We start from the raw sequence: 27106 nt of genomic DNA on the forward strand, positions 1-27106 counted from the left end.
TATTACTTGAGGCTGAAGTGGAAAAAGGTGGGTATTCCTTATCCTCAGCTGGGAATTTCTTACATCCCAACCAACCTGTGTGTATTGCCGGAGCCAGACAGGGTGAAATCTGGATTTCTTACCCACTGCCTTAAGTTCACAGTGGCTCCAGATACCCACAGATGCTCAGTTTTGGAGCAATACTTTATAAGTTCAAGCATTGCCAGTAGGCAATAATTGTAAATCCACCTCCTTAAAATTACAGTGTTTTAGAGAGGGTAGTAGGTAACAAACAGCTTTTCCTTTCTTTTCCCAAATTTCTGAGCCTGTGAAGACCATGGGATGATCTCTGCTCATGTTTTATTCCTCTGAGGGTTGGGATTAGCAGGATGGGGAAGAGGTGGAGATCTTCAGGCAATTTCAGCCCAGAAACTGTATTTTCAAGAGGAACTTGTTCTTGGAAATGTTTAAGGCCAGGCTGCATGGATCTTGGAGCAACATGGTCTAGTGGAAGGTGAGATGGGCTTTAAGATCCCTTCCAACCCAAACCATTCTGGTTTTTTTTTAATGCATGATTTCTTTCTCTGTTTATCTCTGATTTGCTGGTCCTGAGCCCATGTGAATTTGCACCCCAGCCTTTCTTCATGGGTCATTCATTTTAGACGACACGTTTGTGTCTTTTTTAGTTCTTATTTTAGATCACTGTCAGTGCCTTTCTGAACTGTGACACTCGGCAGATATTTCTGCTGTGAAAGCATTTGCGAGGTGCTGCAGTTTGATAAATGCTGACCGACAGGCATTAGGAGCTTTGACTGATTCCCTGCTCCCAATTGTCCCAGTTCTGCTGGAACAGAAGTCAGCAGCTTGTGGACATTATTTAGTTTTTAAATACCTCTCTGCACTTGCGCCTGGGTGTGATTTCATGAGATGTGATGGGCTGAACAGACAAGGTTTTGCTCTTCCTCTGCTGCAGCTCTTTGCTCCTGCTGCATTCAGCCCCTTCCAGCATCGTCACAGCCTGCCACTCCATTGGGTTTGGAAATGGAACTCGTTTAACCTGCTGAAGTAGCAGAGGAAAAAAACCAAACAGCTTCCTTCCTCCTCCTGTCCCCAAACTGCATCTCTTTCTGCTATTTGAGTGGATTAAACTGGCTTGTAAAGTGCTTCCCTAGGCAAAAGGGATGGTGGTGTGGAGGCTGCCTTCCCTTTTTGGTGGCAGAGAGCTGCTTGGTCAGCTCCAATGGCCATGAAGCCTCAGCCCTGACCCTCCTTTTAATGCCACTGCTACCATAAAATCCCACAATGGTTTGGGTTGGAAGGGACCTTAAAGGCCATGTCATCTCACCCCCTGCCATTGGCAGGGACACCTTCCACTATCCCATGGTGCTCCAAGCCCTGTCCAGCCTGGCCTTGGACACTTCCAGGGATCCAGAGGCAGCCACATGTGCTCTGGGAAACCTGTGGCCAGGGCCTCACCACCCTCATGGGAAGAACTTCTTCCCAATATCCCATCTAGCCTCCGTCAGTTTAAAACAATTCCCCCTTGCCATGCCAAGGGCCAGTGCACTGGAGCAACAGCTATGCCAGTGGGAGCACTGGGGGTCCTGCCTGGGAGAGAAAAAACCTTCCCAGTCCAGAAGGTGCTGTCACTAACACTATGAATGCATGATGTAATCTGCCCTGATTTCTCTAATCAACCTTTACTTCTTTTTTATTACATAATTTACAAAATGAAAGCTTGAAAAGTACTTGGAAGAGTATTAAGAATTAATACCATTCCCTTGGTCACCCCAGTTACTGCTCCCGATCCTAGGTTACAGGTTGAAGTGGGATAATGAATTCTGACTGAGATCCTAGCCCTGTAGTGCTTGTTCCATGTGATGCTTTGTTTGTTTCTTTGTTTGACACCTCTAAACTGGGGGTTTCAGCCTGCTCAGGAAGAGAGGAGGGACGACCAGGAGCCTTTGGGAAGAGACCTCGAGGAAAGGGAAGAAGGAGAAGCAAAGGAAGAGGGTGCCAAGCCAGAACTGAAGCCAGAGTCTCTGGAGACTAAAGCAGACAAGGATTTGAAAGCTGCCCAAAAAGTAGTGAAAAGACACAGAAACATGTACTGCAAAGTTGTCTTGCTGGATGACACCATTTTTGAGTGTTCTGTGGATGTAAGTACTTTAGGGGTTTGGTTCTGCGTCTCCTTTCTTCCCTCTCCCTTCTGCTTCTCTTGAAAAATCACCACAAACACAATTTAATAGGAGCCTAATGTGCTACTAGGGAATTACATGACAGGTTTTACTGCAGAACAAGCCTGCTGTAAGCTATAACAGCTTATTTAGTGTGTTGTAAAAACCTCTGGGTACTAAGAATCTTTATTTTATTGTTCTACAATTCCAGGGTGCCTTACTTTATAAAGGTGGGGGGAAGTTTAAAAAAAAAACAAACCCAAACTTTATATCACTTGCTGTTCATGATCTCTCTTATTTGTATCCCAGGCTAGAGTTTAGGTTTTTGGGGTAAGTTGTAATTGTCTAAATAACTTTGGCCTCCTTGGCTTTGAATAAAATAGGTTGTATAAAATTGATTTATGCTTTTCTAGTCCCCCAAGGTACCTTTACCTCTCAGGCTGCTGGTTCACTTAGCTCCTGGTGCTTGGATGTAAAGAAAAACACACTGTGTTTAGCCTGCTGTTGAATATATTTCCAGTAAACAATTTAAAATTATGTTGGCTTAGAGCACTGCAACCTTCTTCATTTGAGAGCTTTTTTCCTCCTTTATTTTGTGTATTCGCTCACAGGGCTGTGGTGCTGTCAGTGCAATAAAAAGCGAGCAGAAATCCCTATTTTAGTATCAAAGTACTTGTCTGGAATATTAAGAATCTGGTACTTACCATTGGAACATACTTCCACCAGCTTGTTTTCCCTCAGTCCTGCTGGTAAATGGGCCAGGAGTGGGTATGTGGGCACAGGGCTCCTCATGGGAACAATCACCTTGGGTGATCCTGGGGAAGCAGGGTCAGTGCCGACTGTTTGTGTAATGGTGGCGCTGCTGATACTGCCTGGGATCAGCTCAGAGCATCACTGCCCCCATCACCTTCCCCTTGGCCAGGGAGGCAGTGTGCAGCCCCGAGGAATCTCGTCCCCAAGTCCCAGTGACAGCTTGCTGTAGCTTTGTGCCTTTGTTTGCTGCAGCAATGCCTTTGGATACTGTCATGGATGCTGTTGGACGGAGAGCCGTGGAGAGTCAGGGAGAGCCTGACTTGAGCAGGACATGAGAAATGTCTCTCTGTAGGTCCAGAGTGTCGTGATGAATGCTGCAGAGGTGTAGGGGGGCCACTGTGTCAGTGAGACTCTTACTTGAGAAGCACCCTTGGCTTTAGTGCCAGTGTAATTCTGCTCTGGCAGAATTTTGAGAGTTTGAGGTTTGAGAGTTTATTAAGATTTAATTGGGAAGGAATTGCAAAGGTGTAGGCAAAGAGCAGCACAAATGCCTTTATCCAAGGAGAATTAGTGTTTTCAGGCATCCTTTTCGACTGATAGCCCTGGAAGCTTTTTCATTTCTATATCAGTGCCAATTCCTTGAGAAATAGCCAGGCTAACACATACATTATGTTACCTATAGAGTCACAATGTGTGCACAAAGGACCTGACAGCTGAAAGGCTGAAATAAAGCCAAGGAATAAAACAAGGCAGGGGTCTTGAAACAGTTGCCATGCAGAGATGGCTGACAGGAGAGCTGCGGGCATTAGTGAAGCTGATTTTGCGTCACTGGAACTGCACTTTCTTCTAGCAAAGCCGCCAATGGAATGAGCTGCTTCTGGTTGCCATAGTTTTATGCCTCAGGGATGTTTTTCTTCATGCTTTTGGACTAAAAGGATGTTTGTTCCTTGGCCAGTTCACTTCTGCAGGATTTGGGGAAGAGAAAAAGAGGAAATAGGAATGCTCAAAGTGTATTTCTGGAGGTAGGAAGCTGTGTGCTGAGCAGCTTTGGGCACATGAGGCAGATGGGAGAAGCTGGTTTTCATCAGCAGAGAAGGGTGATGGAAAGGCCATGGAAATCATGCGCTTTGTTTTTTTTCTGAACGTAAGAAAAGTCAGGTTGCCCCTGAAATGAACAGGTTGTAGCAGCAGTTTCATCTCTTGATCAACACCTGAATCTGGGAGATGCCAACACGGTAGATGTACCTTGGGAGGGAAAACCTGTACAGATCCTTGGTGTCTATTAAGCTCTGTTGGAAACTCCAGCTTTGGGGGATTTTCAGACATGGAGCTGGTGGAAAGAGAGAGACACACTGTGTTTCTTGTTGTCTCTATGGGATTTTTATTTTAGTTGTCTCTGGAATTTTTATGCCCTTTCCTGTAGGGAATCCTTGCTCTGAAACAGTCAGGAGGTAAGATTTGGAGCTACTCGGGACCTTTTTTCCCCTTACTGATAGTGCACAGTGTGGTTTGATCCTTTTCCCTTCTTCCCCTCTCCTGTAAACAAAGACAGGCAAAACCCAGCTCTGTCCTACAGGATTTCTTTGTCTATTTGCAGAAACACACCAAGGGACAGGATCTACTTAAAAAAGTCTGTGACCACCTCAATCTGCTGGAAGAAGACTACTTTGGTTTGGCCACATGGGACACACCAACCTCCCGGGTAAGCAGCTGCTGGTCTCGAGGGGATCCAGCTCTTTCTGCATCATCTCCCCAGGACAGGAGGTGGGGCAGAAGCTCCTCTGCAAACTTGTTTTGGTGTCCTCCCTAAATATGGATTGCGGGTCATGACACAGGAAGAAATGGTGAATAAATGATTACAGGAGTGTAGATTTTTGTCAAAAAGCTATGTCAGTAAGTCCTAGTGAACTTGGGTCTTCACCTGGAGAAAAGTCATTCTATTCGTTTACTGCAAAATGATGTCATTAAGTTATAAAGCTGAAGGAGTCAGGCTGCCCTGGCACTGGTGTCAGCATTGGGAAGGTTTGCTTGGAGCCATCCAGAGCATTTGGAGTTGAGCCTTTGCCCTGCAGAAGAACAGATGTGACTCTCTGTCAAAGCTCCTACTCATGGTTTCAGTTTAAGGTCTTTGTTTGATTTGACTCAAGCAGTGTCTTTTGAAACCTTGGTTACCCTTTAACTCAGCAGTTACTCGAGGTCTATTTCATGAAGTCAAAAGTGAGATAATTGAAATGAAGGGCCCAATGCTGTGTCCTTTAGACCAGTCATGTTGGTCCGTATTCTGACTCTTCCTCTGCTTCGCCTTCAACAATCCCCTCTGGCCAGGTTACTGACTGACAGATGTGTGTCATTAAATACTTTGTATTGTTTTATACACAGGCAAAATAGCAACCAAAAATAACACTGAGACAGGCAGAACTCGTACTTTGTTTTACAGCCTCTGGTGTCTTCCAGTTTTCTTGGATGTGAAATGTGTTTCTATGTATATAACCTGGATATTTTTTATATCAGAGGAATTTTTTTTTAATCAGATTTTGTTCTTATAGAGGGAGGGGTAGGTGTACTTGTAGATCCAATTAAGAGCAAAAAGAGTGTAACTAGAGCAGCTCAGCTTCTTCTGCGTGTGCTGCGGGCAGCTCACTGCTGCATTTGGATATTAGGAAAAATTCCTTCCTAGAAAGGGTTGTCAAGCCCTTGGCACAGGTTGCCCTAGGAAGTGTCCCTGGCAGTGATCAAAAAGCTTATAGGTGTGGCACTTGCAGATACTGCATCGTGCTAACCTTGGCAGTGCTGGAGTAATGATTGGACTTGATGATCTTAGAGGGCCTTTCCTAAATGATTCTGTGGTTTCCTAGAGCCTCAGACTTGCTCTTCTTGTCCAGGCTTTTGGCACTGATTCTTCTGGAAGCAGAAGCATGTACCTTCTCCCCCAAACCAACAAGGGCTGAGAGGTTGTGCAGCTTTTTAACTGTAGGGACTGAAAACAGATTGTTTTGTCACATCTGTGTCCCAGAGCTGGAAACTGGGGCAGATGAGGCCACTGTCCATGGGTTGTTCAGCTCCAGTGTGGAGTAAGCTGGTTTGGTTTGCTGTGATGGGTGAAAGCACCATCTTTTTTTTTTTTTTTAATCATTCTGGTTATGTTTCATTGAACTTTGAAATCTGAAGCTCTCCTGCTGTATCTTCCAACAAGACCTCCCCAGAGTTACTGATTCACAGGTGAAATGGTGTTAATAGGATCCAGGGATGAGCTCCTGCACCTGTGTAGAGCAGGTGGAGATACATGTGTATATTCCTGGATAGGGAAGGGTTGTATGTGACATTTTCCACCTTGATATATAGGGAATAAACTTTCTGAGGACCAGTAATTACCCATATGGGCATAGCAGTGGGTGACAGTGGGATTAGGAGGTTGTGACGGTGGCTGGAGCAGCTGGGCACCATGGAGCAGCAAGGAGCTCGTTGCCCTGAAAAGGAGGCTTGTTTCCAACTGATTCATGACCCAGTGGGATAAAAGTGCTGTTAATTGCTGTTCCCGTCATTGTCTGTTGGATCAGGCAGGGTGGGATGCATGACTGCACCTTGGGCTCACCCCAGTAACGAGCAGTTGTGGCACCAACTCAGCCATGGAGATGCTGTGCTCCAAGCTGTGACCCTAAAAAGACAGCAAATCTTCCTTTCAAATGAATTTTGTGTCCCCACTTTTATATGTTAGAGTAGGCATATAAAAAGAGGAGATTAAATGTAAGTATTGATGTCTCCCTGCCATGAAGTTACGTGTCCTTCTAGTCAGGAGAGATTAGCTTGGGGGATTCAATGAGTTAATTCCTTCACCTCGGGAGACCTGGACATCCAAATCCTATTTGGAGCTGGCGAAAATGAAGAAGTGGTTAAATGTAACCTCTCCAGGAGGGTTGCTAGCTCAGTGCTTGCAGCAGGACAGGCCCTGACTCCTGCAAAGGGAGAGGCTCAGACCATGGAAAAAGCAGGAACTGTGTTTTGAGGCTTAAATTGCACCACCATCCCACAAAACCCCAAATTACAGAGGAGGGGAAAAAATATATTTCTAAATTTGTAGTAGAGATAATACTAGAAATCTGAGTCATAGTTAAAAGACATGAAGTTTATGTCACACTCCTGTAAAACATTCCAGTCTTACTCAGGAATTGGGTGTTTTTACTCGTATTTCAGCAATTAGGTCATTGAAAACTATAGCTAATAATAGAAAGTCTTGGTGATCTTTGATCTGAATAGGGTAAGTAAGGAGACAGGGTGCTTAAAATTAATGTGTCTGTCCTATTTACCTATTTTTAAGGGTTCTGGAGAAAAGGGGTGTTGCACAAGTGCCCCTGGTAGCTGGATGTGGCTGTGGCTGTACCTGTTACTCTGTCCTTGCAGCCCTAAATAATCTGCTTTTTTTTCCCCCTCTTGTTACTCCTGCCTCCCTTATGAATCCCTGGTAGGTGAATGGTTGGAAATACACCCACGGAGACCACAGCCTGGAGTGAAAGTAGTGAAGAATGCACCATCTCTTCAGTTTCCATGGCTGCCTTTGTGTCAAATACTGTCCATTTTTTTTAAAATTTTTTCTGTATTTTTAGCAATTTTCAGCTTTCTGTGGTGTTTCTAGAATGTCTGGTAAACTGCAAATGTTTTTATCCTCTTACAGACATGGCTGGATCCTGCCAAAGAAATAAAAAAGCAGGTTCATGGTAAGTAGATTTAATTTATCGTGTATGGGGGGGTGTGGTTTCTCCCAGTGTGGCTTTGGTGAGCCATCCAGGAAGCCCAAGGGTGGAGAGAGGTCAAGTGAGGGTGTCTGGCAAGGATCAGCACAAGTTCAAGCAGTCTGTGCATTCTTTCTGGCCTTCTTAAGATCTTCTTAATCTAGATTTAGGAAAAAAATGTCATTTCCTTGGCAAAACAGCTTGAGGTGTGTTTGCCTGAAGCAAAACCACACTGTCAATGCAGTGCTGAAATGGGGATGTGCTCCTTGCTGGAGGATAGCAAAATGGGTGTCAGTGGGAACCACTGAAATCCCAAAGGAGATTGGGAGACCTCAGGCAGAACTTTATGGTGGAACAAGGTTTTATGGACTCTGAGGGTGTTTTGGGGTCCAAATCGGGGCACTGGAATGATAAATGGCTTGAAAAATATCAGTTCAAATACCAGATGCTCTCCCAAGTTGTGTTTTAAGGTCTGCTAGCACTGAATTAGTTCAAAATGAGGGCAGTGTCAGAATTAAATATGTTTTAGAGGCTTTTGTTTTCTCTTGGGAGCAAGTCTGACTGCTTTAGAAGTTCTGGGAAGGAAAACACTGGTTTCTGGATCCTTTTGGTGGGAGGCCGAGGACAGAATGTGTCATTAAATGCAGATTAGGGGGGCAGTGCAAGGCTGTGGAGTAGGGAAAGCTCCTGGTCCTACCATCTTCTCTTGGAATCAGTAGCAGGGTGCATGTGAAGGGCAGGAGGTGCTACATCCATAAAATTCATCCAGTGAATGTAATGAATATCACCCTGCTGTGAAATCTGGTCCCCTGGGGATGGGTTAAATGGCAAATTACTTGATTTTACTTGAAGTGAAGGTTATTTTGCATGTACATACAAAAGTGTGGACACCAGTGTGTGGTGGTTTAGGTAACCTCTGTTCCCTTCATTGTCACCTTGGAATCACTTGTTTTGAACTGTGTGTGATGAAAACAACGTGCCTTGTGTTTAGTCCCAGTTATGGCATTGCATAAGAAGTAAATCCAGAAATGCTCCATTTCCCCTGTTCCCATGTGAGATTGGGATAAACTTCCGAGTGAGTTAAGTTCTCTTTCTGAAATAATTCTTATTTTGAACTAGTGTTAAAGGGCACGGCAGGGGGAGATGTAACTATGGAAATCATTCAGGACTAGCTTCTATTGGGAAATGGGATTGTTTTCAAGGAAAAGAGAGTTGAAGAGGGAACTTCAGCTGTGTCATCTGGGCTGTCCATACCACATATCATGTCCATTCTGTGTGTGTTTATGTGAATTCTGACTCAGTTAATGCCTGTAATGGTGCTATACAAGGTTTGCAACAAGGTGTATTTAAGCAATTAGGTCTGGACTTGAAAAGCTCTTCCTATCTTGGTGCTTTCTGTCTTCATCCAGAGGCTGATGCTTGTGTTGGGCTAAGTTTAAGCTGTGTCTGAACACCTGATCCCAGTGCATTAGTCTGAGGAGTGACTTAGCACAGCCTTCCTTGAACTTTGAAATTTGGCTTAAGCAGTAAAGCAATCCATTCAATTGGTCAACCAACCAATTCATTAATTTATAGCCTATGCCTGACGTATCTTCATGAATCCCTTTTCAGTCAATGAAGAAACATGTCAGTCATTGAGCTTCTTAGCAATTAATTTAATTTTTGCCGCAAGTTGTGGTTAATCCAGGTGATTTTCCCTGCCTTGCTTTTTTTCTCCTGTTTTTCTTACCTGCTGTAAATGAAACCACATCTTACACTTAGACAGGTGTTAAGCTGCTGCCAGCTGTGAGAGCAAGCAGTATTGAATCAGTGTTACATCTGCTAAATTCTGAGGATCAGATTGGCTATTCCCAGCTGTTTTTTGTATCAACTGACCATCACAAAGCCGTCCCAGTGTGTTTATTTTTCTCAAGCTCTCCCTTGTCATTGCAGGAGGCCCCTGGGATTTTACCTTCAATGTCAAGTTTTATCCACCAGATCCTGCCCAGCTAACAGAGGACATCACCAGGTGAGTTATCCGCGAATCCTACTGCCATGTTCTCCTGGATGTGGAATAGAAATGTTTCATATTTGGGTGATTTTCCCTCCTTCAGGAAGGACATCAGATACCTTCACCATTTGGAGGGGGTTTGGTTTGTTTTTAGTGGATGTGATGATGCTCCCACACTCCACTGGAGTGCATGTGTAAAGCAGTGTCATTTATAACTCTGCCATGTATGTGTTCATATAAAAAAGTAAATTTTTACCTAAAGCCAAGATTTTCTGGTCATAGTGTCCTTTATTCCATTTGCAGAGTGGAGGTGACCTTGAATCCCCCAGTCCTCCATGCTGTTTACCTTGGGAATAAGTAAAACTTGGAAACAAGCATTTTCATATGTTCATCAGTGGCATAAAAAAAGAGACTGATCCTCAAGTTAATAAATTTCTCTCTGTTCTCTGTGAATAGCATTTTCCTTTCTGCCCTCAGGTATTACCTGTGTCTGCAGCTTAGACAGGACATCCTTACAGGGCGGCTGCCCTGCTCCTTTGCCACCTTAGCTCTGCTGGGTTCCTACACTGTCCAGTCAGAGTTGGGAGACTATGATCCTGATCTCCATGGCCCAGATTACATCAGCGAATTCAAACTGGCCCCAAACCAGACAAAAGAGCTTGAAGAAAAGGTTGTGGAGCTTCATAAAACATATAGGTAAGGCACAGTGGCTGGAGGACTTGTTTGTGCACAGCAACATGAAATAAGGGAAATAATGGGATTTTCTGGTGTTTCCCCCATCTCTGTGAGCTACGGAAAACCTTTGGATGTCCCATGCCTGGAAATGTTCAAGGCCATGTTGGATGAGGCTTGAAGCAACCTGGGATTGTGGAAGGTGTTCCTTGCAATGGCAGGGGGTGGAACGAGATGATCTTTGAGGGCTCTTCCAATCCAGACCATTCTGTGATTTTATGATGACTATGTGAACATTAACTTTTAACCAAAAAATCTAATACTTTGGACAAAATCTTTCTAGAAGCAGGAACTCTTTTTTCCTGCATGAAGAAGAAATTATGTTTTTAGAAAGCAGATGGGAAGTCTTGCAATTATTTAGTAACAAGTGCTTTTTTTCCTCCCACAGAATAGCCATGAAAGTTTAATTCATGTGCAAGTGCAAAATTTACTTGTTTTAACCTTGCCCTTTGCCTTTTTTTAATATATTTCTTTGGGATTTATGTAATTTTGGATTGTAGTTTGATCTAGTTTCTCCGTTTACACTGTAGCCTACAGCCTGTTTGGGGCATTCTTCTACCTCATTTAGTGAGTAACATTCATTTCCTAATGAAGGAAGTGGAAGGATTCCAGGTGATCCAGGAATTGCAAACCTGCAGTAAGTGTTTCCTACTGCAGCCATGACCTGGGCAGGTGTGTCTGGTTCAGGTAGGGTTGGGCAACTCCTGAGACTCTCCCTGGTATCAGATTCAAGGGTAAACCTCTTCCTCATCCTATTTTGGGCATATCTTCCTAGAAAGGAAAAGATGGAGCAAAGACAAGACTTTCTGACGGGCAGATGGGAGAAAAAACTGGAGCACATTGGGAAGGGTGGATGTGGGCTGTGGCTGTGACCACTCAACACCTCACTCAAGCCTGCAAATCAATATTTTAAATTGATTCCCCTCCATTTACACTGAGAGGAGAGGAAATGAGGGAAAATAAGAACTGGGCCTCTGACAAGCTTCATGACTTGGAGTCAAAGGCCATTTGCTATGCTAGAAGTGGTGGATCACAGTGCTGAATTATTCATGGCCTCATCAGAAGGAGACTTTAATGTATAAGATGTAGTTATATTTAATCTGTCTGCATGTGCAGGAGAAGACAACACGTCCCCATTTAATTTCTGGTCTATATTTTGTGAACATTAAACTTCAGAGGGTTTTCAGTGGAAATCATAGAATCATGGAATTGTTTAGGTTGTAAAAGACCTTGAAGACCATGGCGTTCAGCCACTACCCAACACTACCAAGCCCACCACTAAACTATGTCCCCAAGTGTTCTTTGGACATTTCCAGGGAAATCTCTGCTAAACCATGCTCTGGGCTCTTGCTACTGTATTTGCAAAGCACAAGGCACATATCAAGATGGTGACTGCTCCTGGGGCTTTCCTACAAGATTGTCCTTACAGTGGACTTTGCCCTGTCTCCCTCCGCTCAAACCTCTATTTACATCACACACAAGATGTATGTGAGCGCTCAGTAAGGAAGACATCAAAGGAGGGTAGAAAATGAAATGTATGCAGCTGAATCCTCTCCCAGCAGAGCTGTTAATGTACCTCATACACCAGAAATGTATTAACAGGGACACTTCAATAACGTTGATAATGGCCTCCATTATCAGGATGTCTTTGTTAAATTGTGCCCCTCCTGCAGACAGGGCACCATCTGTTCCCAGAAAACCCCTCATTCATCAGGTCTCCTGGTTGGAATCTCTGCTGAGTGGTTTCAGCTGTCCGTGTGTTTGTTTGGAGAACAATAGCTGGGCTTGGGGAGGTCTGTGGGGAATAGGAGCTATCACCTTTTGCTCAGTTGGGTTTCTTCTGCTGAATCAACTTTTGTCCCCTCACTGCTCTTCCTCACTTCCTTCTCTAGTGCCTTTACAGCTTCACAGGAATAAAGTGCAGCCCTGTTACTGGGTTGCTCAAAGCACAAATTTGGGCAGTAAGAGTGATTTCATAATTCATTATCTAGGCACAGATTTGTTTGTGTTAAAAGCAAAAGGAAATCTAATGGATTTCATGAAGTCTGATCTGTCTCCTCTTAAAAGCAACAGTTTTGAGAATACCAATCCCTTTCTTTTTCTGCAGATCCATGACTCCAGCCCAAGCAGATCTGGAATTCCTTGAGAATGCAAAAAAGCTGTCTATGTATGGAGTCGACCTTCACCAAGCCAAGGTGAGAACCAGTGTGTGTGGACCTACCAGTGGATTTTGTAATTTGATTATCCTTCCCTTGCAGAAGCAAGTTTACCTGTTTTGGGAAGCTGCTCTGGAAAGAGAGGAAGTACAGAAATACTGACATATAACAGAAAAGCCTCAGGCATTCCTGCAAGAGAAGTGATTGTTTGTGGTTTCTTATTATTTGTATGTTACAGGAAACTTTCCAAAGCTTCTCTTATAGACAGGTCTTTTCTCTGAGTACCTTAGAATACAATACATATTCCCTACCATATGAGCCTCTGTGCTCCAGGAAATGCAGGATGGGCTCTTGATGAGCCCTTTGGGCAACCAGCAGAACAGGAGAGATCAGGAGGAGGGAGGAGGTTGTCAGGAAAAGCATGAAAGAAAAGGAAGGGTGGACATGGGACTGGGAGCTGGAGTCTGGGTGGTGGGGAGATGAATTTATGGGAAGACCAGAGGGATAGTTTGGAAGGCAGCTGCTGACATGAAGCTCATAAACCTGACACTGCTAAAATCCTCATCTGCATTCCCAGGACTTGGAAGGAGTGGATATCACTCTGGGAGTCTGTTCCAGTGGCCTTCTTGTTTACAAAGATAAACTGAGAATCAACCGCTTCCCATGGCCCAAAGTCCTGAAGATTTCCTACAAACGCAGCAGCTTCTTCATAAAGATTCGGCCAGGGGAGGTACGACTGGCTCCTCTGGGCTCCTGTCATCCTCTGTTTCCTTGGAATCGTCACTGTGTGTGTCCCTGGAACGGAGCGGGGCGGGGTCAGGCTCTTCTCTGCAGGAACGTGTGTCATCGGGGTGTCTGAGCCCAGCTGAAGCTCCAAGCCAGCTGGTGACAATGTAACGGCGTGTCATCCAGCACCACCTCCTGGCATCACTGGGTATTCCCAGCATCCAGGGAAAAGCATGGGAGGTTGACAGATGAAATTGGGGCCGAACTAACTCATTTTTTGGAAACAGGGCAAGACAATGGCACTTTGTCCTGCTTTCATTCAAAGAAAATAATTAAAAATTAGAATTAGCTTTTCATCTAAGTGCAGGAAGCAGGGAATGGATGCATTGGTGCTGCCTCTCATGAGTGGGGAAATCCCTGGAGCAGCCTGGTTACATCAGAGAGAGAGGCTACAATGGGGATCCACCTCTTTCCTCTTTTTCCTCCTTCTCCTGCTTTGACTGCCATGAGCCAGCCTTTCAGGGAGGTCAGTATTTGACCTCAGCTGACAGCTGGTCAGTATGACAGGGGGGATAAACCCACCACGGCATGTTGCTCTGCAAATTCCTGTGCATCCTGAGGGATGCCTGGGCTAGTGGCCAAGCCCTCTCTTTCCTCTGACCTGAGGTCCTGCTGCACATTATGGGGCAAGTTCAGCAGTTTGTGCCACAGCAGACCAAGGTGGTTGGCTGGGGACTGGGTTCCTACCACAATTATTTCCTGCTATACTGAAATAACTTATGCTTTCCACAGCAAGAACAGTATGAAAGTACAATTGGGTTCAAGCTACCAAGTTACCGGGCAGCAAAGAAGCTCTGGAAAGTATGTGTTGAACATCACACCTTCTTCAGGTGGGTTTTCTGAACAGTAGCCTCACCCTAAGTAACTTAGTGCTTGAATATAACTATTGAAAATGAACATTGTTCCTTAGCTTTTTGGAAAAATGGGAGAGAAATGGTTTCAGGGACAGTAGGTGTTTATTTTGCAGAAAATTTTAAAGCAAGTTTTGCTTTGTAAGACCCATAAGACAGAGATCTTTAGGTCATGTAGATGTGAGACGTCATTAGTATGTGCATTTCCTTGGCCAAGTGGATGCAAGAGACTCCTTTAATTTCTATTTTAATTCTTTTTCACATGCCCCTTCCTGGCTTTGGAGGTGTGATTTTCAAATGTGTGTGTCTTTCAGGCTGACTTCCACTGAGGCCATCCCGAAGAGCAGGTTCCTGGCACTGGGCTCCAAGTTCCGCTACAGCGGCCGGACGCAGGCGCAGACGCGGCAGGCGAGCGCCCTGATCGACCGACCCGCGCCCCAGTTCGAGCGCACGGCCAGCAAGAGAGCATCCAGGAGCCTTGATGGAGGTGAGTCAGTCCCTGCTGCGTCTTCTCTCTGCCTTCTGGAGTCACCAGGATGCTGAAGTACTCCTTAAGGAGCACCTGGATTCCCTGCTGTACAAAAACACAGGCTTAACTTGTCGCTGTAGAACAAGACCTTGTTCCTGCCTCTTACATGTTTAGGAATTATGTGCCTGTAGTGAGACTGAATTGGTGCTCAGTTGGTTAGAGCAGGGTGCTGATAACACCACAGGAATGGGTTTGTTCCCCATATTGACCATTCACTTAATGATGAAAGTTAGACTCTATGATCCTCATGGATCCCTTCCAACTCAGAGTATTCTGTGATTCTCTGATTCTCAGTTGTACTCGGTGATCCTTGTGGGTACCTTTCAACTCAGAAAATTCTGATTCATCACACAACCTTCATTCGCATCAACAAAACTGCCCAACCAAACGAAAAATTCCCCCAACACAGAACAAAAGTGGACAATTTGCACCCAATCCACCCCTTTTGCCATCACCACAATTACAAGAATTTCCCATGATCATTCTTCTCTCTAACATTGCTCAGTACTTTTGCCCATTACCTCTCCCAGTTTTTATCCTTATCTCAGTATCACAGCACTGTGAGGTCTGTTATGGGTAAATTAACTTCTCTCAGGCAGACCCAATACAAAAATGCAAACTAAGGGTGGTCCCAGTAGAACCGACTGATGAAAAGAATTTAGGTAGGTCCTGAAGGCTTATGGCTAAGTTCTACTTATAAAGATATTTCTTCATTTGATCTCAAAGCATTTTCCTTTAGAAAATCAGGAATTAAGCCATTCTGTTTGTTTTGTTTAATATGACTTCTTAAATTCCTTAGTTTTACGTGAGGGGGAGATTTTTTGCCAGGATAGAAGCTTTTTCAGTGTCTCTTAAAGCGATGCTCAGGTTGGAGTTGAGGTGTGTCAGTCAGATGGGCTCATCCCTGAGATTTTTTAAAAGAAATTGATAGCAGCAGAAGAGCTGAGGCATGGAAAAGGGAGTGCCTAAGTTTGGTCCACATGATCTCTATCACAGGGTATTAAGAGCTAGGAAAAGAGGAGCATCCCTGAGCACTGTGAGGATCCAGGGAAAGAGGAGCATCCCTGTGCACCACAGACACCTGCCTGATGGAGCAGGGACTGTGTTGCTTTGATCCTTCAAGTTTGTTCTGCAGCCTGGGGGAACCAGGGCTGCTCAGCACCCCATGGCCAGCAGCAGCCAGGCTGTCCCTGCTTCTGGGCTCAATGCCATCCTGAGCCTGGGTTTTATGTTATGGAGCTGGAGGAAAGGGATGGTTCAAGCTCCATAAGGCAGCAAAGCCAAATTGCAGCTTCCCAGCAGTCTGGGCATGCGAAATTCCTCAGGCACAGTGCACAGCAGCAAGGGAACCAGTGCTGCTGCTTGCCCATTGACCATGCCATTGTGACCCCAGATGAGTAGGGAAATCACAGCTGCAGTGCTACACCTGGATGTCAGAGCTGGGAGAAGAGCAGCCTGGGAATGTGACACTCCTGCCCCCTTGACATCTGCGCCTTTGCCATGCAGGCAGTCGTTAACATATGCCCCGTTTCTTCAGCTAAACATGCGACTCAAAAGGTTGAGTTCAGAACCATAGAGGAAGAGAAGCAGAAGGAGGTGGTGGTGGTTGAGGTTCCTGAACCAAAACCTGCGGATCAGATCCGAGAGAAGCCAGGTATAGCTGTGGTGGTGGCTAAATCTCTCTGCAGTGCCTTTCCTATCCTCTACATGCTCGTTCTTGAACAATTTCCAATTTTCACCAAATTGGGTGGCTTTCTCTCTTCATTTCTTTGCAAGAGGAGTTTCTCAGTGAGAGGAGACACAGCCCGGCTCTGGAAGACTCCTTAAATTTCTACCTTGCACCTTATTCAACTGCAATTCTTGTGGGGAGGTGGGGAAAAGATTAGGATGTGCTGGCACTTGAGAACTCTCTTGTTAAATGTGGGCAGTTTTGTATATATGGATTTGAAAACTTTAAGTTTTCAAGTCTTGATCTTGAAACTTCTCATGAAGCTTCTGAAATTCTTCATCCCAGAATCTCCTTGCCATTTTGGGTTGTTTTTCTTTTTTTTTTTTTTTTTTTTTTTTGTGTTTGAGAAATGCTGCCCATTTTGCTCTGTGGAGCTTATATTTCTCTTAGAATAGGTACTATTAATAAATATGAATGTCCTTAAGAGGTGTGTAGGTACAACAGCACGTTTGAATACTTGTAAGTGTATCATAGCAGCAGTGTTACAAATATTTGCAGTCTTCATCACTTGGATAGTGACCACCTGTGGTGTGTTAGGGCTGGAGATAATTCACACACAAATACTTTGGGTGTCCTCCTACCAGCCAGAATTTTTTGACTGCTTTACTGCTTTTGACTGCATGACTGCTTTTCTAGTATCTAGATCAAGTTTTCATGAAGTGTGGCAAACTTCCTCTCCATGGGCATTCCTTGAATCATGACTAATCAGCATCTCCTGGTGGGGAAAGCCGGATGCTGTAAAAGCAGAAGGTGGGGAATTTCAGACACCTGGGTAGATTTGAAGTTGATCACTCAAGTACATTTAATTAAAACTGCTAGATTTTGGATAGCTTTTTTGTCTGGATGTGTTTTTCCTTGATTTTGACAGCTAGCACTTGCCTCCCTCCAGACTTTGCAGGCAGAGCCCTTCTTAGTTCCACGCTCAAGAACTGTTCATGTGTCCCATGTCTCCTTTTCTGGGCAAGGAGCCCATAAAGCTTATTTTTGTGTTCTTTCCTCCTCTCATTCAATACACTGTTGGGTCTGACAGCACTAAAAAGCACTGACACACACTTCTATGCTGGAAAATGACTACTGAGCTGCCTGCAAACCTCCTTGCTGTTCCCAGCTACTGAGAAGGATCTCCTCACTCCTTGCTGTGGTGGCCATCGCGTGTTTGTGTGGGTCCCCAACCCCCATTAACACCCGCAAACCTCTTTCTAGCCAAACACACCCTTGAAACTTTTGAAATGAAGCCCATTGCAGAGGAGGCTGAGGAGGAGGAAAAGGTAGAGGTCATTAAGGTTCCTGTTGTCAAGCCAAAGTCAGTGGAGCCGGTGCAGCCACGGTCAGGTACAGCTGCAGTGGTGTTTGGTGGCAGTGGCTCCTGTGCTGATGCTGCTGGGTGAAGTGATGCAGTGCTGTAGGACAGAAGTTACACTGGTTGTGGTGGTGTTTGTTGGCACTAAAATCACTCCTGGCTTTGCTGTGTGCTGCTTTTCAGGCGTGCTTTGGGTGCAGCGAGTGGGTGCCATGCCCTGGCTGTGTGTGGAAATGAGGGGGCATCTCTTAAAGCTCCTCCCATACTGTCCCTTCTTGTGAGGTTTGTTCCCCTGAGCTGCAGGAGTGTGCAGTGCCTGGAAATCAGGTTATGAGATCTGGGACTGCTGGAGGTCACCTATATTTCACTTTATTTCTTCACTAGGGAGCTGCTACTTGCCTAGTTGGGGAAGGATGTCAGAGCAACACCGCTGCTGCAGACAGATTCATATTAATCATAATTAATAGTAGAGTTGATTATTTGTTGCAGGAAGAAGAGTTTGAAGCCATAGAGGGAGGTAGCTGGGAACATCACATGTTTCCTTGGTTGCTGTGAAAACCACTAGAGAACAGTCATGGCCCCAAGGCTGCCAGAGCTCCAGGAACATTTGGACAATGCTTTCAGGCACTGGGTGGGATTGTTGAGATGTTCTATGCCGGTCCAGGAACTGGATTCAGTGATCCCTCTGGGTGTTTTCCACCTCAGCAGATTCCATGATTCTGTATTCCACGGGATATGTGGCAGCAGATGGGACATCAGCTGGTGTCAGACCTGAGCACATCCAAGGCTCTCCTGCTGTAGCTGCCCCTTCTCATCCACCTCCTGTACTTTGCCTCATCCTGGCTTTTCTGCTCCCAGTAGGGACTGTTGGTGAGGTGATGGCCCTGCTGATGATGATCAGTCATAGAATTCTGCAATGGTTTGGGTTGCGAGGGACCTTAAAATCATCTAGTTCCAACCTATGTTTTATATCTCAATGCTTTTTACTGTGTTTAAATCATGTGTTAAAATAGTCAAAGGCTGGTAATCATGAAAATGTAATTAAAATACAGTTCTGGCAGCCCAGAACTCATTGTTGGATGGCACAGGAGAAGCTTGGTGTCTATTACTATTTTTCCTGCATGTCTTGATACTCTGGGAGAGCAGCTAGAGAGATGGCCCTGTGGATTTACTGGTGGCAATACTTCCTTTGCTGCTTCCTCTTTAAGGTGGCATTTTAACACATCCATAACTTTTTTAGCCAAACGTGATCTTGGCAGTATTGAGATAAGCCCAATTGAAGAGGAGGAGGAAGAGAAAATGATGGTGGTGAGAGAACTAGAGCCGTTGCCGAAGGAGTCAGGTACCACCGCAATGACAGCTTTGCACTCCCAGCATCCTCCTCATCCCAGCCATCCCTGCCATCTCACCTCTGTGCAACCTTCCCAGCAGCTGTCACTGCTTCCGTGACATGAATACACTGGGACACAGCACCAATTGTCCTTTGAAGAGGATAACACAGTGTCTGGGTCACAGAAATGAAATGCTGTGCCAAGGAGCAGGGAGAGAGTGGAGCTGGCAGTGGTGGGGTCGGGTTTTAAGGTTGTTTACAACAGGATGTGGTGTCCAGGAGTTTGTCTTGAAAGTGTCATTGCAGTCTCTGGAAATTCAGAAATTTAAAAAAAAATTCTTTTTTAGCCTCCACCTTGTACATTTTTGGCCACATGGACGCCTTATTCTCTCTGTTTTATTAAGACACAGATGAGATGCTGTTACCTTTTCAGTACCACAGGAATTCTTACTAAGGAAGTTGCTTAAAATTACAATTTTTATTTTAACAGCAATTTTTCTGTGAGTGACTGGCTGGACATGAGTGACCTCATGTTGGCTGGAATATGATACACAGTATAGTCCTGCTGCAAACTGTGATTTTGGGAATGTGACATCATGTCAAAGATATTCTTTTATGTGACAGGGTGTCTTTTTAGTGAAACATCCCTAAAAACCAACATCAGAAGAACCAAATAGCTTATTATATACCTATGTGCATTTAGGAAATTAATTTGGGCTTGCTTTGTCACACAGCTTTGGCTTGACTATTTCCTTGGGGCTGGGCAACTACCTGGCAAATCAGGAACTGAAGTAGGCAGTTGACTTTGTGTGGACCTAGTGCTTGTATTTACAATTATCATCCTCTGAAAAGATGGCTTTTGGCAGTATGCTGTTCATTTCTGCACTGTCACTGGCCTGGAAGTGCTGGGTATCTTCCCACTGTGCTGCATTGAAGATATCCAGCTCAGACACACAGTCCCAGCCTGCCTTGAAACCCACTGGGAAGTTGCTGAGAAGTTTGCTGGAGCAATGCTTGTTGATTTTTGGCGGCGGGGTGGGGGGACACGAAAGCCTGTGTTTTTCTTCCAGAAGCCATCTGTTTCTGTGTGAGGAGATGCCTATGAGTACAGAACTCCTTACACTGTGTCTTTTCTAGTTGCATTGGAATGGAGTCCGTGTCAGTTGTGTGTAAAGGACCCAGAAATTCATGGCACAATGTCAAAAATAGATTTGCCTTTCTGGTGTGGCTTCTGGTGTGGCAGAGTGCAAGCTTGCTTTTTGTAAACCATCTGGTATGGGGTTTTATTTGATTTTATCTTAAACCATAAGGAAAATAATCTCAACTCTCCTGTACCAAATGCTCAAGCTGCTTTGCTCAACATCTTTATTTCTTTTCCCTTTTTTTTCATACTCCTCCTCTTTCTCCCTTTCTTTTTAAATGACAGCACTGTAATTTGGAAAGACTTTGCACAATCCATTGAAAAGTTACCTGCTCTGAACCTTGTCCCTGTCTGTCCCCCATCCTCAGCAGTGGCTGTGATAACCCCAGAGCGGAGTCCCCGGCCTACATCAGCCCCAGCCATCGCTCAGAGCCACCCTGCAGAGCCAGGCCCAGCTAAGTCCAACGTGAAGGACGTGGCCACATCTAAAGTAGGGAAGGAAACAGCAAAATCTGATGTGAGACGTGAAGAATTTCCACTGGAGAAACCCGAGGAGCCAGTGGATGCCTCAAAGGTAGGTCCGAGCGGAGTCTCTTGGGAAGAGCTGGGCTGGAGCATCGCTCAAGGAAGTCACCCCAAAGCAGCAGCTCTGTTCTGGGAGATGAGGGGTTCATCCCTCATCCCTCAGTGCCGGATGGGAGCAGGCACAGGGGTCTGGGTGCCAGGGAAATCCCAGCTGTGACATTCGGTAGAAGAAGGAGCTCCAGGGCAGTCGGGTATTGGTGGTTGTATTCAAAGCAAGTGCAGCCTGCTGATAGATGGTTAAAAACACTGGCAAGAGCTGCATGTGATCATGGAACTAGAGTTCAGAGCTCACCCATGGCCAGGCTGTGCCCCCTGATTCCTGGTATGACAGCAGGAGTGAATTCCAGTGAAATCAGTGATAATGGATCTGGTCTGCAGCCCAGCGCCAGAATGTTTTTCATCTTGGTAGGCTTTTGCTGGGAGAGCTGGTAATACAGTGCTGCAAATTGGACTAAAACTTTAGTTGAAAATGGCACTGGTGAGACCTTGGGGAGTTTATTGTTTAAATTCAGTACTTTTAACTATTATTTGATCTTTCTACAAATGTCTGAGTTCTTTGCTGGGGTTGATACATGTGTGCTGTTCTAATAAGTTGAAATAATGTGCAAAATTATTGCTGATGTTACAGTGTCCTTAATATTCAGCAGATATTACTGACTTATTGAAACCTTACGGTGGTGCAGAGGAAGTGTTTGCCTTGAGACAGTTTCCACATACTCCAAATTTAGCTGTTCTCAGCACTGCTGGAGCCACATAATTCTGAACATTTCACACAGTGGGTCTTCTGTAAGCATCTCCAGGGAAGATTCCTATTAATTAAGGTTTGGAGATGGAGGTGAAGAAAGGGCATTTGCTTCAAAAACTTCCATGACCTGTGTGAACAGTAATTTTTAAATGAAACTGCTGAAGGGAACTTCAGGCTGGCACTGTGGGGTGGGAGTCAGAGCACAGAGATCCTGCCCTGCTGTTCCTGCCCAGCTGCTCCCCCTCCCTCATGTTACACTGAGAACAAGGAAATTTTACTTATCCCATCTTACTTATTGTAGGTTTTTTCCTAAATGCTTAAACATTAGATTTTTCTTCCTCTTTAAACATAGATGTGGGAGGAAAATGTGGATTTGAACATACTAAATTTACTGTTTCTCCAATGGAGCTACATCACTTCTTTTAACACCCACTGATGCTTTTGCCTTCAGAGTATGTGGCAATCTAGTTTCCCTAAAATACTTTACTTAGAGTGTTAAGACAATCTTGGCTCTCTACTTATGGACAGGAAAGAACCTAATTTGTGATGTTAGGCTTGGTTTTGTGGCTATGCCTCTTCTTACTGCCTCCTCCAACATAATACCTGCGATACAACCAATAATTTCTGGTTTTGAGAAGGTCTGTGTTAATTTGAGTATGTTGCTTTGTTTGGATTTTCACTGGGAGATCCAGCTGCAAATGCCATTTGAAAACATTGCCTGACCAGCCTACTGTGAGTGGGAAGCCCTTCTTCAGAAGCACTGGAGAGCATTGCTTTCAAATACAAATAATTCTCAAGATGGAGGAATTATTTAACATGCCATTGACTAACAAAGTGCTGGGGAGCTGCTGTGTCATTAATCCCTGCCCAGGGCTGCATGTTGGTTTTTGCATGTTCCCCCAGCACTCCAAAACCAACTTTATGCAGCTGTGTTTGAAACTAAATGGTTTCTTGAAACAAATCTACTAACAAGAAATGTTTTTACCAATTTATTTCCTAAATGTAGGTGAGGAAAACACACATTGAGGTCACAGTCCCCACCACGAATGGTGCCCAGCCCCAGGTTTGTGCTAATAATTCAGTTTAGGTTGTTCACTTTTTTTTCCCAAGGTTCAATGTAGTTAAATGAACCAACAACTTTTTTTTTTTTTTTTTTATCACTGCCCAACAGCAGCAGCCTGCAGAAAAAGAGGAAGAGCTGATAAGAATGAGGAAGGTTAGCCATTTTACCCTTTCACCAAATTTGACATATCATTCATGCATATGTAACTTGTTTAAAAAGACAGTGCTCCAATTTCCTCATGGGCTTTGGGTTGGGGTGTTGGTTTTCTTTAAACTGTCAAGTACTTGATCTGAAAATCGATAGCTTTTTGTCCCATAGATAAGCTCATTGCTGAAATTATGCATGTTGAATGTTCAAAAGAAACACACGTGTTTTGATTTATGAAATTTCTTCTCTGTAACAAATTTAGTTACAAACTAAATGTAGCCTGCATTGCAGGAAATGCGAAACAAAAATCAGGAGAAAACCTCTTTGGTATTGATTAAGTAATAGGGAAACATCCAAGATGGGAAAGTGGTTAAGGTGCAGTTGCTATGCACGTTGTGCTCGTAAAAGTCCCCCCAGGCAGTGCAGCCTCGAACTCAGGGGTGGGCCTGCATCTCTCAGGAGCGTGGTGAGGTGACTGTGCGAGGCTTCCACAGAAAAGCAGGAACTGTGTCTTTGTGGCCAGAGCCAAGGCCCCCTGGGAGCTGTCTCTTTAAAGGACTCATTACATCTCCCATTCTCCATGAGCCAGACCCCCATTCCCAGCGGGAATTCCCACCCCATGCTGCCACAGCGCTGCACTCCCAATGCTGAGTTAACTTTTTAATTTGCCGATTTATCAATCCCACAAGACCAACGTTTTAATTTTTTGTGCTTTTTTTGTTTTGTTTTGTTTCCCCCTTTTCTTTCATTTTCACAGAAGAGATCAAAGAGGCTAGATGGTGAAAACATTTATATCAGGCATAGCAATTTAATGTTGGAGGTTTGTATGAACTTGAAGCTTTATTTGAGTTGCATTTGCTAAACCTTCTGCATCTGCGCTGAACTTCTTCCTCTTCTGCTGCTGCCATTGTTTTTGCATGCTCTTGCATGAAAGACCTTTTGATTTGGTTGATTTTTTAATTATGCTTCTGCATGGTGACAGTAAACATGATGATGTGCAGGCCTTCTTCCTCTTCTGACTTTCATTCTCTCATACCTTCCCAAAATACATGATTGGCAGTGCTCAGATCTGCTCTGGGACCCGCTGGCTGCTCAAGGGGTCATGGATTGTAGTGCTGGGCTCATTTACCAGTTTTTCAGTGCTTGAAACAAATTATTTTCCTGGGGGAAAAGCCTGTGAAAATATAAAATTCAGGATAAGCTGCTGGTGAAGTTGGGGCACATTGCCTAGAGCAGCTGTGGTTGCCCCTGGATCCCTGGAAGTGTCCCAAGGCCAGGTTGGATGAGGTGTGGAGCAAGCTGGGATAGTGGAAGGTGTCCCTGCCCAGGGCAGGGGGAGAATGGGATGGGCTTTAAGTTCCCTTCCATCCCAAACCATTCCAGGATTCTGTGAAATTGTCATCTCTGTGATGTCCAGGTCACCACAATGTCCGTGTTGCTTCAGGCAGGAGGGATCTTTTTGGATGCTGCAGTGGCGTTTGCAGCTTTTTCATCCTCTTCCCAGCCATTTTTGGCCTTGCATCACCTCATCACCCCTGGGCCCCATCCTGCCTTAGTGCCAGGTCCCTCTGGATCTGATAGACAGGCTCAGTGGTCACAGGTGGCTTATCCTTCCACGTTACAGCTCCTCCCTTTGGATTTGGGAGCCCTTTCCACTTGTTTTCACCTAAGCTCAGTCTCAGAACAGACCATGCCAATCATATATTTTATTTTCTTTAATACACTCTGTTATGGGAGATGTTTTGTGACTTCTGATAGTCTGGTCCTGTGTTACATGTTTCTACTCAAACTTGCAGCACCAGCAGCTCATAGGGTTTCCCTGGTGGTATCTCTTGAAAGTGGAGTGTACTAACTGCCTTCTCATCAGAATGTTCAAAGTATTGCAGCTTCTGTGTAGGTTTCTTGGGGTTTGTTGTTTTGGGGGGGGGGTTTGTTTGGTTTTTTTTTTGTTTTTTTTTGGTTTGGTTTTTTTTTACTGCTACAGCTTAGAGCTTTGAGTGACAAGTGAAGGGTCTGCACATGATAGGCAGAGTTCAGCTGCCACCCGAGCGCTCAGAAGACCACGCCTGTTGCTTTTTCACCCAATTCAAACAGCTCCAATTTCCCAACCCCAAACAGAGCTTTGTCATTGCTTCTAACCTCTTTTTTCCCCATCAGTGCAATACTTGACTCCAAGCCCTTTCTGTCTCCACTCCCCTTCCCACAGTTCTGTTGCAGGTGCTCCAGCCCTCCCCTACAATCAGGCTGACCCAGCAGCTCACCCCCTTTATTCCCTTTATTTTTTTAATCCATGCACTTGGCAGATCAGATATTTTCCTGGCAGACCTCACCTGAAGCTGCCTGGTGATTTTACTGAAAGCCTTTTAACACTCCACATGCACCAGCTTTCTGCAGAAAGGGTGAAACAGAAGGAAAAGGGTGACACTGAGCAAGCTAGTTGCTCAAGGTGCTTCCCAGATCCGGCTCCAGATAGCTCCTCGTGGCTGTGGCTCCTCTGCCAGCCCTCCCAGGCCTTGTTCCTGTGCAGTAGTGGAAAGCCAAGGTGGTCCTTCTCTCTTCTCTGAGCCAGGAGCACCTGTAGGGTTCTTGGACCAGGCAGGGATTTGCCCCAGAGTCCACAGCAGACTAATTTCTACTTTTTTTCCCTACCTAACAGGCACTTGCCTTATACTTTCATTCAGGATAGAAGCCAAAATTTGTTATTTTCCCCCCAGAACTGTGCCAAAAAAAGTAAATATTGTTAAAGAGGCATTTGGGGTTTAGCCCTGTGGGGAGGGAGGGCGGTGTGTCCTCGGTGAGTTGCAGGAATGGGGATTTTTGGGAGGGCCCTCCTTTAGGGATGCATTTGTTGTCCCATCTTCTAAAATCGATGGGCTGAGTAGCACCTAAAAGCACAAAAAGAGTGAAGTTTCCTGGTGATGCTTTTACTGACCTTGATTTCCCCTTTTCTTGCTGCTTTTTGGCCCCATCCTGAAAAGTTGTTTCCTGTCTGCAAAAGCTTTCTTTTCTATAGCCTCTGGTTTGCTTGCAAGGAAGAACTATTTTTAACAAGTTGACTTGCCTTGAAGTATGTGTGTTTATGCTGTAAAATGGCATCACACAGTAAAAATCTGACTTTTTCCAGATGAAAAGTTTCAACAGGAGTTTCTTGATTGATCCAGCATAAAATAAATTTTCAGTTTGATTTTTTCCCCCCCAAAATGATCTCATCTTTGTTTCTGAAGTCTAAAACGGCCTATGATAGCTCCTGGAGGGATGAGATGAGAGGGAGTGGAAAAAATGGTAATGGGATATTCTGGAAACAAAGATAATTTCTGCTAGGAAAAAAGAGAAACAGGTATGAAGCGAGTAAATAAAATTGAGAAAATATTTTCTTTATCATCAATTGTATTAATAACTGGAAATACTCAGGCTAGCAGAGGATAAAGAAAGCAAACCCACAAAATTTAAAGATGTTAAATTAAATAACCCAAAGAAACATAGTTTGGCAACTTTAAAAAATCCTGTTTGGGGAAAATCCATGATATTCCAGCTCAGCTGTCACCTGGTTTGGTGTAGCTTGAGATGAAACACTGGCATGTCCCGCTGCTGGACAAGACCCTGTTCTGGGGTTGCAGTTTATCCTCATTAAAAAAACAGGAGGAGAGAGGATGCTCCCTTTGTGTGTTTGCAGTGTGAGCACAGTTTGGGAAGTTGTCAGTAGATCTGCTGAGTGCAGCTTTGCTAAGCACAGCTTAGGCAGTCCTAAGTCTCTCCATGGCCCTTCACTTATCGTCTCCTTTTGCTGATAGGATCTAGATAAGACCCAGGAAGAAATAAAGAAGCACCATGCCAACATCAGTGAGCTGAAGAAGAACTTCATGGAGTCCGTCCCAGAGCCTCGGCCCAGTGAGTGGGACAAACGTTTGTCCACCCACTCCCCTTTCCGCAGCCTCAACATCAACGGGCAGATTCCCACGGGAGCGGATGGAGTGAGTACCTCGGCACGGGCTGTTCCAAGGGCAGCATTGCACTGTGGGACTCGGCTCCCCTTAGCTTCTGCTTATTTTCAATTTTAATAGTTAGTATTGACTTGTAACATGTAGAATGTTCTCTGAGAGAATCGAAACTCTAGTCATAGTATTAAAAATGTGATTTTTTTGGTAGGGAAGGATGTAAGAATTCCTTAACTGGTATTGATGCTACGTTTCCTAGTGTTGCTGTCAATGTCAGATGCTAGAGAGCACTTCCCATGGCTGGTTTGGGGACTGGGTCATTCCTGGATCTCCTCAAAATGTGGAAAAAACCCTGACAAACCCAATATCCAAAAACCTAAATTATTACTTCAGAGATAACATTGGAGATAACCCAGCGGAGAAGCACTGGGATGGGATGATTTTTCCAAAA

The 27106-nt window shown here is 44.7% G+C and overlaps 1 protein-coding gene across 15 annotated transcripts in view; it reads left to right on the forward strand.

Moving 5' to 3' along the window:
* Positions 1–27106, forward strand: part of EPB41 (erythrocyte membrane protein band 4.1) — a 72852-nt gene that overhangs the window by 25931 nt on the left and 19815 nt on the right. For 2 of the 15 annotated variants that reach the window (XM_054517247.1, XM_054517253.1), the window contains exons 3-16: positions 1908–2138; positions 4507–4611; positions 7579–7621; positions 9569–9644; positions 10104–10322; positions 12466–12553; positions 13092–13244; positions 14033–14130; positions 14466–14638; positions 20549–20754; positions 22517–22573; positions 22685–22726; positions 23478–23540; positions 26512–26691. In XM_054517247.1, coding sequence (XP_054373222.1) covers positions 1908–2138; positions 4507–4611; positions 7579–7621; positions 9569–9644; positions 10104–10322; positions 12466–12553; positions 13092–13244; positions 14033–14130; positions 14466–14638; positions 20549–20754; positions 22517–22573; positions 22685–22726; positions 23478–23540; positions 26512–26691 — 1734 coding nt within the window. Of the gene's footprint in view, positions 1–1907; positions 2139–4506; positions 4612–7578; positions 7622–9568; positions 9645–10103; positions 10323–12465; positions 12554–13091; positions 13245–14032; positions 14131–14465; positions 14639–16217; positions 16335–17612; positions 17742–18949; positions 19052–20548; positions 20755–22516; positions 22574–22681; positions 22727–23477; positions 23541–26511; positions 26692–27106 lie in introns of all 15 variants that reach the window. The other 13 variants (XM_054517251.1, XM_054517256.1, XM_054517250.1 and 10 more) reach the window with 11 other exon arrangements.

The sequence above is a fragment of the Molothrus ater genome, chromosome 24 (genome assembly GCF_012460135.2).
Source record: "Molothrus ater isolate BHLD 08-10-18 breed brown headed cowbird chromosome 24, BPBGC_Mater_1.1, whole genome shotgun sequence".
Taxonomy (NCBI): domain Eukaryota; kingdom Metazoa; phylum Chordata; class Aves; order Passeriformes; family Icteridae; genus Molothrus; species Molothrus ater.